Source organism: Rhinolophus ferrumequinum, chromosome 8 (assembly GCF_004115265.2).
Source record: "Rhinolophus ferrumequinum isolate MPI-CBG mRhiFer1 chromosome 8, mRhiFer1_v1.p, whole genome shotgun sequence".
NCBI lineage: Eukaryota > Metazoa > Chordata > Mammalia > Chiroptera > Rhinolophidae > Rhinolophus > Rhinolophus ferrumequinum.
In genome coordinates, this window is record NC_046291.1 from 68,877,164 (window position 1) to 68,892,297 (window position 15,134).

Sequence of the window (15,134 nt, forward strand, 5' to 3'; positions counted from 1 at the left end):
TACTTATTTTTATTCCTTTTTAATGAGATGAAAATATCGATACTTATCTTACCTATGACTATGGTGGCTGCCAGTTTACATGATTATATAGATTAGGAAGTCCTTCTGTCTTACCCTATTGTTGTAGCCTCCAAACTGTATTTATTTCAAAAGTCTCTCTCTCTTTAGTTCCTGCTAACAGGAACCCTAATCATGGCAGTGCCATTTGAAAAGTCTTCAATGGCTTCCTGCTCTGCTTCCCACTCAATCAAATCCAAAGTACTTAAATGTAAAAACCTCTGATTTGTTTGACTACCCAACCCTTTCATCTGCGCCACCTGGCACTAAGCTCCTGATTTATTGGAGTTAGTTTTGTATAAATCTGATGTTCTCACCTAAACTGTTGGTTCCTTGAGGGTTGGACCCCATCTTATTCAGATGTGTATTCCATAGTGCCCTGACCATCATAGAGGTCCATGTTGGCCAATAACTAAACCTGCTTTGTAAAGCTAAGGGCATTCCACAGATGTCAGTGGTAGCTCTTATTACAGGTTAGCTGTCCATTCTCATCCAACCCTCAGTTTGTCTGTAGTCTCATCCATCAGACCTCACCAAGCTGAGCCAAGCACTGGCTGTCAGGCCACTTCATTGACTCCCCATTCTCAGGAGTTCCGACGGCTACTGATAAGGAATCATTTATGGTCTTGGTCTTAAGAGATGCCCTGGAAAAACAAATGTTGCCCTCAGTGGAGGGGATGTACAGCTTCCTACAGTCTCAGTAGCCAAAAGCAGAGGATGATAAATTCCCCAGCTGTTACAAGTGCTACAGTGAGCCCGTTTGCTTTCCTGAGAGCTTCCCTCTGTTATTCCAACCAGTGCTAGCACTCAGATAGGAATGCTTATGTTCCTTTTTATCTCGGTAAAGGCACTTCTCCACTCTGGCTAAGTATCAGAATCATCTGTAAAATATTTTTAAACTGCCCTTCAGTAGGCTCTGACACCGAGCCCCACACTAGACTCTGATTCTCTATGTCTGCGCATGTGCGTGTTTTTAGCTGCTTCATGGATAATTCCAAAACCCCACCAGTGTTAGGAGCCACTGCTTTAAAGTATCACATCACTCCTCCAGCTACCAAATAACAAAACATTGGCAACTTAAACTGCTTATCTGTAAAGGTAAGGGCATTCCACAGATGTCAGTGGTTGCTCTTATTACAGGTTATCTCTGAAATACCTTTACTCCTCTTGAATACCTGGGTTCAGAATTATCTAAAACTTTCATTTCTCCTCTTCGCAATTTCCATTGGAAATTTTATACATATTGTGCATCAACATTAAGAAGAATAATAGTTATTTTTCAGTAGTGCAGTTTCTCCCACACTTGCCTCACCATAGAGTAACCTTGGCTTAATAAAATATTGATCCAAGCTACTCTAGCCTGGATCCAGGCAGTCTGGGGCAGAGACTATAAATCTGTTTTTAATAAGGATTTGGGGAGTTTTTAGGATCAGGAAAGTTTGGGAAACACTGGCTTAGAAAAAAGTTTGAAGGAAGTTTAAGTTATTGACTTTTGAATTGTCTTGAAACATGGTCTTGACACGTATACATTTGTAGTACCAGGAAATAGGGATGCTGTCCCAAGACATAAGCAATGCCTACCTAAGTGCAGGGGAAACACAGTAAAAGAGAATTATACAAATGGCTCAGGAGAGTCGGGTCTTAGTCCCAGATTTACTTCCAGTTTGCTGTGTGACCTTGTATAACTCACAACATCAACACCCCAATTTCAATTGGACTAGATAATAATTTGGGCTCCTTTTACCCATAATATTCTATGAGTTTGTCAATTTTCTTTATTTGAAATTTAGCCTGGAAGAAACAGTAAATTTTTATTTTGTTTATCTCCTTTCTTTCAGTAGTAACATCAAAAATAGACCCAAACAGATAAGCTCATCTTGTTTCAGCTTACACTTGGATATGATTTATATTTTTTTAAATGAACATGTACATACATGTGTATATGCATATTATTTATTTCCTACATTTTATCTGTCCAGCCAGCATTTATGTCCATAGTTAGAATTTATTTGTTATCCATTTGTACTTTTGAGCTTGCCTCATTAGATTAAATTCCCTCAACATTTATTAGAAGACTACTATTTTTCAGATCTTTTATCTAAGCACAAGGTGATAAAAGGATGACAGGGCAGAGCCCCTGCATTCCATGGGCCCATAGTCTGTAAGAAGAAACAGACATCAATGTGATAAATGGGATCCCACAGGACTAATCAAGATAGTATGGACTCTCAGAGCTTTCCAAGAGGATAACAGGGGGGGAAGAACACTCTAGGCAGAAAAGACAATATGTGACAATGGCTGTAATGAGTTCTAGAAATTGGAAACAGTTTTAAATAGTACCTGGGGAGTGTGGAAAGCTGTTGGGAAATGAGACTAGAAACACGGGACAGCAGCTAGGTTATGAAAACTCATAGGTGCTATATTAATGATCTGGGGCTTGATGAAAAATCATTGAAGAATTACTTCTAAGCAGGATAGTTCTGAGCATTAAGATCTCCTTTCTCAGACTTGTGAAGATGATGAGCCATGGGGAGTGGTCCAATAGACAATTAGGGAGAGTGACTTAGGAGGCGCTTACAGATGTGTAGAGAAGAAATGATATAGGAGGGTGAACCAGGGCAGTGGGTGTGGGAAAGGAGAAAGATCAGATCTAAGGATTATCATGAATAGGAGCCCAGGATTCACAACCACTTGGATGTGGGAATAAGACAGAAGGAGACTGGGATGTCTCCTCAAGTTTCTGGCCTGGGTGACTTGGAGATCAAGGAGCCTTTTAGCAAAACAGAAAAAATAGGAGAAGCAGATTGGGGCAAGAGACGGGAGTAATATACAGGATCCTACGTTGAACATAGTAAGTCACCCAGGTTTAGAACATTGTTGAAAATTTGGGTCTGGAGCTCAGGGAAGACACTGGATATAGAGATTTGGAAGTCATCGATCTCAAATTGATGGTTGAGGCCCTAGGTACCAACAAGGTCATTCAAGGAAAATATATAGGGTGAAAGGAGCCAACCCTGGATTCCAGCTAATAGCAGTCATTGGGGGAAGGCAGAACCATAGAAGGAAGCTGAGAAGGCAGCTGTTCCCTAAGCACCTAGAGGAGAATGGTGGGATGGAAGGGAGTTTTCAGGAGTGAAACTGCTCAGCAGTTTCATTTGTTACAGAGACGCAGTCTTGGATTTGGCAATTGTAAAGGTTTTGGTAGTCTTACTGAGAGTGACTTCATTGGAGTGGTTGGGTGGAAGCCAAACTGTTGCCCTGAGATATTAATCAAAAGAGAGAAAAAGGGGAAGGAAACACATAGTGTGTTTGGTTGTGAAAGAAAGGAAGGAACAAGACCATCTGTAGAGGTTGGAACCTAACGAAGGGAGAGATCTGAGTCTGTTTTCAGATGATGGGAGAGGGCTGGAAAAATAGGAGGGGTGAAGATATGGAGGGGAAGGGGATGATTGCTGGAACAGGGTCCTGGGAGGGACAAGTGAGAAGGAACACAGCAGGAGGCTTGAATCTTGGAAAACTTACAGAATGTCTCTTATTTTGATAGGAAAGAAAAAAGGAAAGGAGGGTCAGGGAGGTTAAACAAATTAGCGGCTTATGGGGCAGAAACTGAGATTGTTGCAGTGGGAGGGCCAGCCCCTGCTTCTTCTATGAAGTAATCAATAACGGCATCTGCAGAGAACATGTCAACGAAGCAGAAATGATGGTGATGATTGTTTTATGTGCAGCTGGTATACAGAGCGGCAGGCAAGAAGCAGAAGTCCATCTTCACTCCGGTTCCTGATACTCCTGATCTTCTAAGAGCCAAACACGGGCAAAAGCTTCAGAGTCAGGTAAGATTAGACAGTGAGAATTCAGAAGCCTGCCACGCTGGTGTCACAGAGGATGGTTATGTGGACCACTCCTGGTCAGTAGCAGCCTCTCACACGTGGGTGTCCTTGATGCAGCCTCAGGCCCATGAATTTCAAGAAGCAGTTTTTGTTTGGGCCATCATAACCATCATTGTGTTTTACATGAGCAGGTAATGGCATGTCTACTTTTCTAAGTTCTGTACAACTTTTCTCATTGGATGAGTGGTCTGTGGACTCTAGGTAGTGAAAATAAATTGCTTGATTCGTTCCAAAGGACGTATCTATTGTCCACAGACAAATGAAACCACACTTCATGCATTTGGACAAAAATGGGGGGGAAATATGTTGAGGGCCCTATCAGAATTCCCTTGTTCTTCTTATTGGCATTCTTTATTACGTGGATTTAGGTTGAACTATACTCAGCATTAAGAATATTAGACAACTGGAGTGCAAATAGGTGTTTCCAAATGTGAGACACAGAAAGAAACAAATGATCAGAAACACATATAACAAACAAACAAACAAACAAACAAATCAGGACAACAACAAGTAGACACTGCTCTCCATTTAAGGGTTATAAATGAATCAAGAAGACTGAATACCAGATAAGGCATGTTTTATCTCCATAACATCTGACCCCTATTCTCATTATTTAGTATCTGTATGTTGAACTTGCCACCAAAGAGCGACCCCACCATCACGCTGGGAACCAGACCACAGCCTTGAAGCATGCAAAGGATGTGAAGGACTTGGTCAGCGAGGTAAGCGGAGAATTTGGCATGGAAGCGCTAGGTTCCAAGGAAAGATTCTGGAGTGGCCAGTTAGTTCAGTTGGTTAGAGCGTGGTGCTGATAACACCAAGGTTGCCGGTTCGATTCCCCCCATGGGCCACTGTGAGCCGCGCCCTCCTTAAAAAAAAAAACAAGAAAAAAAATAAATAAAGGGAAAAATCCTTTTTGAAAACCATCACCTGCTGCCTCTGATCAGAAAGCTCATTTCTATAGATCGATGGTCAGCAGCTGCCGAGAACAGAAGGCATGGCCGTTCTCCTAACGAGCGTGAGACTCTGTCTCCCTGGGCAGGATGTGTGACATGGCTGTGAATCGGAAGGGATAAAAACACTTGAACCTAAATGTGCCTCTCTCTTTCGTCTTTATCTCTTAGAACAAGTACAAGGTGCAATACGAAAAGATGAAGGACAAGTACACCCCGATTCCAGACACGCCAATCCTCATCAGAGCCAAGAAGGCGTACTGGAATGCCAGTGATGTATGCATCCCTTCCTTCTTTCTTCCGCTGTGGTTGAGGTTGAGTTACCTAAGAAACAGAAGGTTGTATAGCCCTGGCCCACAACATGGATCAGAGGGGAAAAAAAACAAAAAACGTTTAAAAAAAGGCACAAACAATACCAGTTAGGCAAAGTAGCTAAGAATAATGCTGAGAGAGTCTAAAGGCCTATTGTTCTTCTCATTGCTCTTCTGGGAAACATATGACTCCTTCTTTTAATTCTTTGGTAGCATTTCCTAGAGATACTTGACAACGAATGGTTACTTATCCATAAAATCATGTTCTTGGAGCCAGCCAAACGTGGTTTCAAATCCTGATGCTGGTACTTGCCTAGTGTATGACTATATAGTTTTCCTAATTTTTCTGAGATTCTGTGTTCTTGTGTGTGGAATAAGGATAAGAATTGTGATAATTAAATTAGAATAAACAAGATAATATATAAAGGTTCCTAGCACAGTGCTGGGCTGTTAGTTGACACTCAGAACACATTTATTCCTTTTCTTCACTTTATCACCTAAATCATGCGAATGGCACGTTTGTTAGAATTAGGAGGGACAGACTTTCATTTACCATACCACATGATCAAGAACAGACTGCTTTTTAATGGCAGTGGGATTATCTGTTAATAAAGATAGGAAATCAATCAACTCAGGGTAGGCGGCCAGTCCTTAGCAGTTTTGTGTCTCAGAACCCAAATGTGAAAGCATTGCATCCATTACCAGAACAAGAATCCCTTGAGGACTGGACATGTTAGGACTTTAATTCAGCCAAAAGCTCAAGCAACTTTATCATCCCTCAAATTAGCAACATTGCTCTAGGATTTCGAGTCATGTTAGAGAAATGACAATGATCCCGAAACAGAAATGTGAAAGCATGCAACAAATTGGAACGATATCTCAGTTCCGTAATTTTATCAAATTTGCATTTGGAGCTGAGAGGAGCCTGTTAGTTGGAAATCGGCAATGCCAGTTTGCTTCCCATATAAGCTGAGACAATGGTGTGCTGCCCTCAAAATCTATCCCCTGGCATAGTTTAAGAATTCTTGTGACACCCCCATCATTAGCACCTGAAGGTTATTATTAGCTATTACTTTGAACCCAGCTAACTCTGCATCACCACTTTTTAGGGGTGGCCACGCAGTGAAATAGGCCCCTGCAGCTCCTTGTGCCATCGGACAGCCCCCTCCCTAGGGCTTTGCCAGGACCGATACTGATATGTCTAATCTTTAAACTAGTTCAGTGTAACAAGGGTGGCATCTGGCAGTCAGCTCAGCTTATCTATCCACAAGGAGAGCTAGGCGAGCTTATGAGATTATCCATCTGAAAACACAAAGTTGAAGTTAAAGAAAAGACATCTTTCATTATGCGTTTGATCAGCTACCCAAAAAGAAAAGATCTGTTGGATTTCGAAAACAGACTGCTCGGAAAAGTCCTCGTCTTGTGTAGATGAGGTGAATCTTCTACGTATTCTTAAGTTAAAGTCAGAGCTGTTGTCTCCTGAAATAGACAGAAATATTAACCACAAAGATAAAGATTACAATGAAATAAAATGTCAGGACTGCTGCGTGGAGAAGGCATTTTAATACCAGGAGTTAGAAGCTGAATTTTCCTCTCTTCCATGTACATTAGTGTGTCTTGGGCTCAACAAGGTTATTTATTTATTTATTTATTTATTTATTTATTTATTTTTTCTTCCTCCCAAATGAGCTTTTGTTCTGTATTGTTTTACATTTAAATAATTTTTTTTTATTTAAGTAGTTTTAGATTTACAGAAGGTTAGAAAAATGGTACAGAGTTTCCCTATGGCTTATACCCAGTTTCCCTATTGTTAAAATCTTACATCACCATATCATACATTTGTCACAACCAATGATCCAGTGTTGAAACATTATTATTAACTAAACTCTGTATTTTATTCATATTTTATTAGTTGTCTCCTCATGTCCGTTTTCTCTTCCAGGATGTGAAATGAGCTTCTTAATTTCTTCTAGATTTATTCATGGGAAAACCTAAAAGAGAAGACTCAAGAGAGTTTAAGAGCTCAATGATTTAACTCAGTAGTTTTTCATAATCCACATGCGGTTTCTCTTTCCAGCTACGCTACAAAGAAACCTTTGAAAAGACCAAAGGGAAATACCACACTGTGAAGGATGCTCTGGACATTGTTTATCATCGCAAAGTCACAGACGACATCAGTAAAGTACGTTCCCTACGTATTTCTCCTTGTGTGGGGCTCAATAACCAACCATCATTTTAAAAAAAATATTCTCCCTTTCCTAATACTCTCAGGAGACAAGTACACTTTTTTACATTAACTTTGGGTAAGATGTCGCAGCTGTCTTTGTGTCTCTACCACAGGTGAAGTACAAGGAGAACTACATGAGCCAGTTGGGGATCTGGAGGTCCATTCCTGATGACCCAGAGCACTTCCACCATCGGGCAGTCACCGATGCTGTCAGTGACGTGAGTCTTGAAATTTTCCGTTTTTACATATAACTTCATCTGCCCATACAACTTAGGAAATCCAACACTGCACAAAACTGATTAAACACTTGCCTCAATTTCAATTCTTATGTACGGATATTTAAATCATAAAACTCATTGCTAAATGAGTGAGCTTCAGTTTGGGAGAGAAAAAAAATATATTCAAATTTATAAACCTAATCTTTCTTCTCAACGTTTTATATCATATTACATGACCGGACGTGATCTACTTCATCGGAGCAATAACCTATTTTTTGAAAAGACAACTTCATGAAGCAATGAAGATATGTAACAATGCTCACTGAGAAAGAAATTGCAGCTCTCTACGTGAAAATACAGCTGCCACGCTAATGACATACTCTCGAGGAAAACATGCCTGTTACATTTGAATTGCTTTAATTAGTATTAGAACTGAAAGTTTCCATGTATCATACAACACGACACCATAAAACGAGCAGACATTGGAATTAGTGGAAGCTTTTTTTAAATAATTGTTTTAATACTTTGTTATTCTGTATGCCTCAGCGGTCGGAGCTTCTATCTGCATTCATCCTAACCTATAGCTATTTGGAGGTAGGTTCTTAAAACTGTCTGATGTTCTTTTCCCAGGTAAAATACAAAGAGGATTTGACCTGGCTTAAAGGTATCGGCTGCTATGCCTATGACACCCCTGACTTCACTCTGGCTGAACAGAACAAGACGCTCTACAGCAAGGTATCCCCTCATCCAGTCAACCTACTCCAGTGCCCACAGAGAGCCTTAGCCCTGAGGATATAGCTTTCATGTTTCCACCCTTATCCTTGCTCCTAGCCCCTGTAATTGGACTACATGCTGAATTGTTCACTCTACTTAGGAATTCTTATTGCCTACAGCCATCATTTACGTAAATCTGATCAACAGTTCTCTCAGTATAACTCCTCACGTCCCTTCCAGAAGTCCCTCCCTATGAATATATCTCTGGGTGATTTACACAGTTGGCATTGACATGGTAGCAACTATAAAGTGAGATTATTTTAATCCACACACTTGATGTGTAACTTGAGGCAAATACCTTTGTTTTTTTGGCCTTATATAGCGGTCGGATTAGCTTCCTCTGAGTTCTAGAATAGGAGTCAGCAAACTTTTATGGACCGTGCCAGATAGTTAGTATTTTAGCCTTCATTCTGTCACATATTCTTTGTTACAAGCCCTCAACATAGTGTGTGTGTGTGTGAAACATTCTTAGTTCATGGGGCCATTTAAATACAGGTGGTGGTCTAGATGTTAGCCCATCCCTGCCCCAAAATATTATGATTATCTGAATAATTACTGGAAGACTATTTCAAGTTAATAGACTAAAACATACCTTCAAGTATACATGAAAATACTTTCAAAGTAAAATAATAATCATTATAATATATAGAAATAAATAAGGAACTGGTTGGGATTTTTGCCTAATTTGTAAATAGATCTATTATTTGTCTTCCATTCAATGAAGTTATAGATTTTGGGGTGAGTTTTAAAGAAATCCAGGTGGGTATTCCCTTTGTTGCCTTGGAGACAGAGTAAGCATTCAGTAATTACTTGTTAGCTCTATAAGTGAATTGTCACAATTGCATGATAAGATAAGTGGCATGTCTCATCCTTAAGATAATCACAGCCTGCTATCAAGTAACCACTTTCTGTTTTCTCTAGTATAAGTATAAAGAGGTATTTGAAAGGATGAAGTCGAATTTCAAGTATGAAGCTGATTGTCCAATCAATAGGCATTTCAAGTATGCAACTCAATTGATGAATGAGGTATGTGTGACCTGGTCCAATTAATCCTGTTCCATTTCCTTAAGAAGGAATAACTTCTATAGAGTTATTTGATTATAACCCAATACATAAAATGACAAGAAAGTCATTCTAAGTGTTAATTCAAGACAAAGATTTGGAAAGACTCTAATACTATCACCATCTGATGGACTCTGCCAAAAGCACAGATAAGAACAAGTGAAGGGACTATATCGAGTGGTGTGAGGACCCCACAGCCATCATCACCTTTGTTTGTACTAGCATAGGGCAGCACACCACTTTGGGTGACGAGAGCAAGGAGGTGAAAGATTTTGTTGACTACCAGCTGAACTCCCTTAAACGTGATATTGTGTAGAGTTGGGAGACACAGAAGTTCAAGGTTAATTTAGGATCCCTTACAAAGGCACAGACATGCACATGTGGTCGGAAGAGCCATCCCTAAGAGGATAATTGTGATTCAGCATTCAATTGTATTGCCATTGTTACTCATACGTTGATACAGAGAAGTATCCATTTGTACCCAAAATATTCCTTTATGGGTTCTACCAAGCCTTTCCTGGAACTGTCTGCAATCATTTAAGTTAAATTGAGCTTAAAATGACTGACATAAGAAAGCTACGAATTAACTTATGTTTGGATATTTTATATTTAATTTCCTATCTTTGGATTTCCCACAGATTTATGTAAATTCAAAAACAAAGTTAGCAAATTGGTAAAATGTGTCTAAAAATGGAAATATAGTCAATGGTATATTTATTTCAATATATGACTTTTTTGTTATTTTTGTCATTTTTAAATTTGATTTTGTTCATTTTCAGTAGATTTCCAGGCAGGACAACTGTGAAGAATTACTGTTAGTAGCTTCCTAGAATGCAGTCTTGATATATTTTGTTTCTATTTTTCAAATTTGCAAAGGATTTCCAGGTCTCTTTTATAATCAAATAAATTACCTAGTATTAGAAGACTATTAGAATTTGTTCATGAATAATCTTTTTTTATTCTCACAGCCTTAGACAGTAGACCTGTAAGGTATCAGTGCCTTATTTTTAAATACAATGTAATATGTCATAAAACCTGACGCAACTAATGGCATCATATGTAGAGACGGAACGTGTGTAGGCACAAGGTGCCCCCATTTGGTGTCATAAATGAAATCTATCCCAAGCCGCAGCCTTCTCCAGGAGATCTCCCTTCATTTGATTGTCTTTGCTGCCTGTTTTTATTACCCTGGAAGCTTTGGGAGCCCACCTCCCAAAATGATGTATTTCTTGCTCTCTGGAGTATTTATCTTAGGACATTTCTGTGTAGCCTTGAAGTTGTACTCTTGCTATAATTTGATCTGATGTCTGAGCAGAAAAAATACAGAGCTGATTATGAGCAGCGGAAAGATAAATACCACCTGGTAGTCGATGAGCCTAGACATCTGCTGGCTAAGACCGCAGGCGACCAGATCAGTCAGGTACTGTGATGGGGCTGCTGTGACAGCCCAGGCAGGACTGTGCTCCAGGTTTCGTATGAGATGTTGTCCTGTCTGCTGCAAGGATGTCATAGGTTCTGCCTATGATATTGGGATGTCCTGTTTCAAAGTATCTGTCTAGCCACCCAAAGAGCCCATGAGCTATTTGAGTGTGCCAGTCCATGCTCTGTGTCCTCACGTGTACCGTGGTGAAGACGAACAGAAAAGCTGGAGCCTTCCACCCTCTAGTCTCCTGGAGGGCCTGTTTGTAACCTGCAGTTGTAAACTGCTCATTGAGTTGCAAAGCAGAAATAAAGAAACAAATTAATGGAAGGGAAGAAGACTTCCTACGGTATTTTTCTACTCCAATGATGGCTTCTTTTCTATAAGGCAATTCTATAAGGCACTAGCTATACTATTCCCCATTCACAAGGACTGTGGATGGTCAGCTGCGAGTGTTGCAGTCATTCTGTTTGGCATTAAAATGTATTTGGTGTCTTCACCCACACGTATATGTGAGCACATAAAGTGCATCTGCCTACATCTCTTCACTCAGTGGTGACTGGGATATAGAGCCATGTTCTTAAGTCTCTTCTGTGCTTCACTGCTCTTTGCATGAACAGAGAAAATATAAATCTAATGCCAAGATGATTCTGAAACAAGGATGTAATGAACTTCTGCGTCCAGATATGTTGACTGCTCTCTACAACTCGTACATGTGGAGCCAGGTAATTTCGGATGTGATGTGAAGAGATTTTCGAAGCCTTGGGGGCATTTACCTTCCGCTTCCCTTGATTTCCTTCCCCTGCCCCCCTGCCCCCTGCCCAAGCTGGTGTCTCATGATAAAGCTGCATAAATATTTGTTCCTTCTAAATGAACTCTGGCTGTGGCCCACTGTGATGGTCCACCAGACGTCATCTGTATATCATCGGACACCTTTGAAACTCTAGTAAGATTAACTGAGACTTTTTCAAACTTGATTTCCAAATTGGTGTAATATCACCTTATATTTTTCAATATTTCCCCCCCAAAAAATAAACTCCTTAGATATTGGAGATATTAAGTAGATTCAACAGCATTTGAAATACCTGAATATTTAACGTCTTCATCTAATGTGACCATTGTTCAGTGGTCACTACAACTGTTTAAGAGAAAGAAGGATTACAGAGCAGCTCTTTGAATATTGTACATATTCATGGCCCCTCTTGAGTTTGAGGCTGAATCCGCTAGGTTATTTCCAGCACATCGTCTTCTCACACACGTGTTAACAACGTTGCTGATAACATTACCTTCCCACAAGGTCAGTGGAAGCACACACAGCCCTTCCATCATTTGCTGAAAGATGAGTTTGAAGCAGCAAAATCCAGGGATAATTGCTTCACTACTAGATACAATGTTAATAAAATGCCATTGTTCCTCCACAAAAAAGTTTTTAACCAATCTTTAGTATTAGCAACTTGTTTAATACTTTAGTTTGACATCAAATCAACACATGAAATGAGGGGGGTGAGGACTCCCTGTGAATATTCTATTTGCCTTCTCTCTTTTTTTTTTTTGGTCCTGATATGATCTTCTGATAGTTGTGCATGGAATTTTGTTGTGCTCTCTGTATCTGTACTGCTTGAAACAGCTTATATGCATGAAAAAAAAAAATCACGACTTGGACATTACAAAAATAAATGTCTTTTTTTAAATGATATATACTTTAAACTATATATACTCGTTTTTTATTTTATATCTATTTCATCTTTGATATGGAAACATACCTTAAGAGATCACACATATTTGATGCAGTATATTGTGAGTGAATAATTACTTGTCAGAGTCCAGAAACAAGGGTCTCGTCCTGGCTCTGAGATTCACTTTATATGTGCCCTTAGCTCAGTCTTTTAATACTTCTGGGCTTCGGTTTCCATATGTAGAAAGCATATTGAAAATATCATTTTTGTTATTGTTATTATTTGCTACTCCATTACACGATGGCTGTCAAATACAGATTTATATTAAGCATTTTCAATTAGGATTTTAAAAGAAAGCATGACACCTTCCCCCACATCTGTGGTTTATATAATCTACTATTTGCTGTGAAACTCTCTCAAGAGGAAAATTAGATTCTGTAAAGCTCTCTGATCTACTTCTTAGAGTTAACTTGTTCTTCTCTTCCACAATTTAGATCCAGTACAGGAAAAAATATGAAAAATCTAAGGACAAATTTACCTCAATTGTGGACACTCCAGAACACCTGCGAACTACAAAAGTCAACAAACAGATCAGTGATGTAAGAACAAGAAACACTGCATGGATTCTCCAACGCAGGGGGCATTTGCAAACATGGAGGGTCATTTTAAATTGTCACAAGGTCTGGAAGACTCTACTGCCATTCACTGGGAGCAAGGCAGAGATGCTAAATGTCATGCTACGCTCAGGAATCTTCCTTTGCAATAAAGAACTGTTCCAAGCAAATTGTCACACGCCTCCTTTTAGAGGCGCTGGGGCCTTAGCAGAGAGCATGAAAGCACCTGTTGAGTGTATAGAATTGTCTTTCCTTTATATACGCTCAAAAAACCAAAACACTTTTGCATTTATATTTTTATGTTACATTGTAAATTAAGATACCTAATATTGACCCTTTCTGCTTTTTCATCTCCTCTAGATACTTTATAAATTGGAATACAACAAGGCCAAACCCAGAGGCTACACCACAATCCACGACACACCCATGTTGCTACACGTCCGAAAGGTCAGGGATGAAGTCAGTGACGTAAGTACCGGAAGAGCATTGTAGTCCTTCTCATCTTGGCCTCTCTGATGTGATATAACAAACCCTGGTCCGATGATCTATTTCTGTATAACAGTCTCCTTCACACTTGAGACAACAGTCATCTCTTTTTGCTCATGATGCTGTGAGCTGACTGGCCATCACTAAGTGGCTGTTCTAGTCCACGTGCTGTTGGCAGACAGGCGAGGCTCCGGTGGGCCAGGCCATCAGGATGGCTCACTCACATGGCTGGCAGTTGAGGGAGCTTGGCTGTGTACAGACAGCAACCCCTCCATGTGATTGGGACATCTCGTAGCCTGGTGGGTGGGTTCCGAGAGGCTGGAGTAGAAGCTTCCAGCCCAGTTCAGGGCTTTTCCGAGAGCTGACATGAGTCGCTTTTGCCATATTTGACTGGGCACAGTGGACACCCAGATTCAATGGGTGAAGAGCTAAATGCCACCCCTGGATGAACAAATGACAAGGGTTACTATGTAGAAAAGCATGTGTGTGTGTGTCTGTGGGGGGTGTTGTAGAGACCATTCTGAAAAATGAAACATGCCCTAAACGCTATTAATACTCAGTAAGCGCTTATCTTAACTAAGAGAAACAAGGTAGCCATCAAATTCAAATACTCTGAATTTGAAGACAAATTGTACTTATAAATTTTCAGATATATGGCTAGATTCTATGGTTGAAAACGATCACCATTGCTGTGTAAAAAAAAAAAAAAAAAGATTAAATATTTTAGAGAACTCTATGGCTACAGGGGTACCAGAAGGAATAGCAACGGCATCTGTGGAAATCGCTCATCACTACCCCAAAACCTTGACTATGGCTGGTGCGCAGGAATTCTTTAGTAGATTAGGAAACATGTTCACAATGTTGACCCTGAGTTTCCACGAAAAATGTTAAATACATTCAGTGCACTGTTTCTGAAGGCAGAAATGTGTAAAACATTTTCAAAACATTTTTTCATATTTTTCATGTTAAAATAAGTGACCATCAGGTATTCATAAACATCTCTCAGATAAGTCCTTTATGTGGTGCAGTCCACTTCCTCTCACTGTAGGAAAATGAAGGATTTCTGCATCCATGTATGATTATAACAATAACCTGAGATATTGATGAAACATACGGATTTCTAGGCCTTTTCCCTAAAGATATTGATTTCCTACGTCTGTGGTAAACCACAGAAAATTGCGATTCTTATGATCAAGCAAATTTAGTAATACCACCAGGTTTCCTTAGAACAGTTGTACTTCAGATTTAACCACATTAAAGCCTAGGGTCTTTCGGCAACAATTAGTGAGAAGGCCCAGATGGGGCTCCAGGTCCCTTCTATTTAAGGGGAGCAAAACTGAGCGAAGCTAGAATTCCCAGGGTCAGGATGGGGAACTACCTACTGGTCCTCAGAAGCGAAGGCTTCTGTGCCCCTCTCTCTCCCATCCAAACCCACTATGCTCAGACTTG

General features: G+C 39.9%; 1 protein-coding gene across 1 annotated transcript in view; it reads left to right on the plus strand.

Annotated features, from left to right (window-relative positions):
• The window catches only part of NEB (nebulin), a 190,269-nt gene that overhangs the window by 136,001 nt on the left and 39,134 nt on the right, over positions 1 to 15,134 (plus strand). Inside the window, 11 exon segments of the mRNA XM_033111682.1 lie at positions 3,783 to 3,887; positions 4,562 to 4,666; positions 5,069 to 5,173; positions 7,286 to 7,390; positions 7,549 to 7,653; positions 8,284 to 8,388; positions 9,349 to 9,453; positions 10,805 to 10,909; positions 11,530 to 11,634; positions 13,080 to 13,184; positions 13,560 to 13,667. Coding sequence (XP_032967573.1) covers positions 3,783 to 3,887; positions 4,562 to 4,666; positions 5,069 to 5,173; positions 7,286 to 7,390; positions 7,549 to 7,653; positions 8,284 to 8,388; positions 9,349 to 9,453; positions 10,805 to 10,909; positions 11,530 to 11,634; positions 13,080 to 13,184; positions 13,560 to 13,667 — 1,158 coding nt within the window.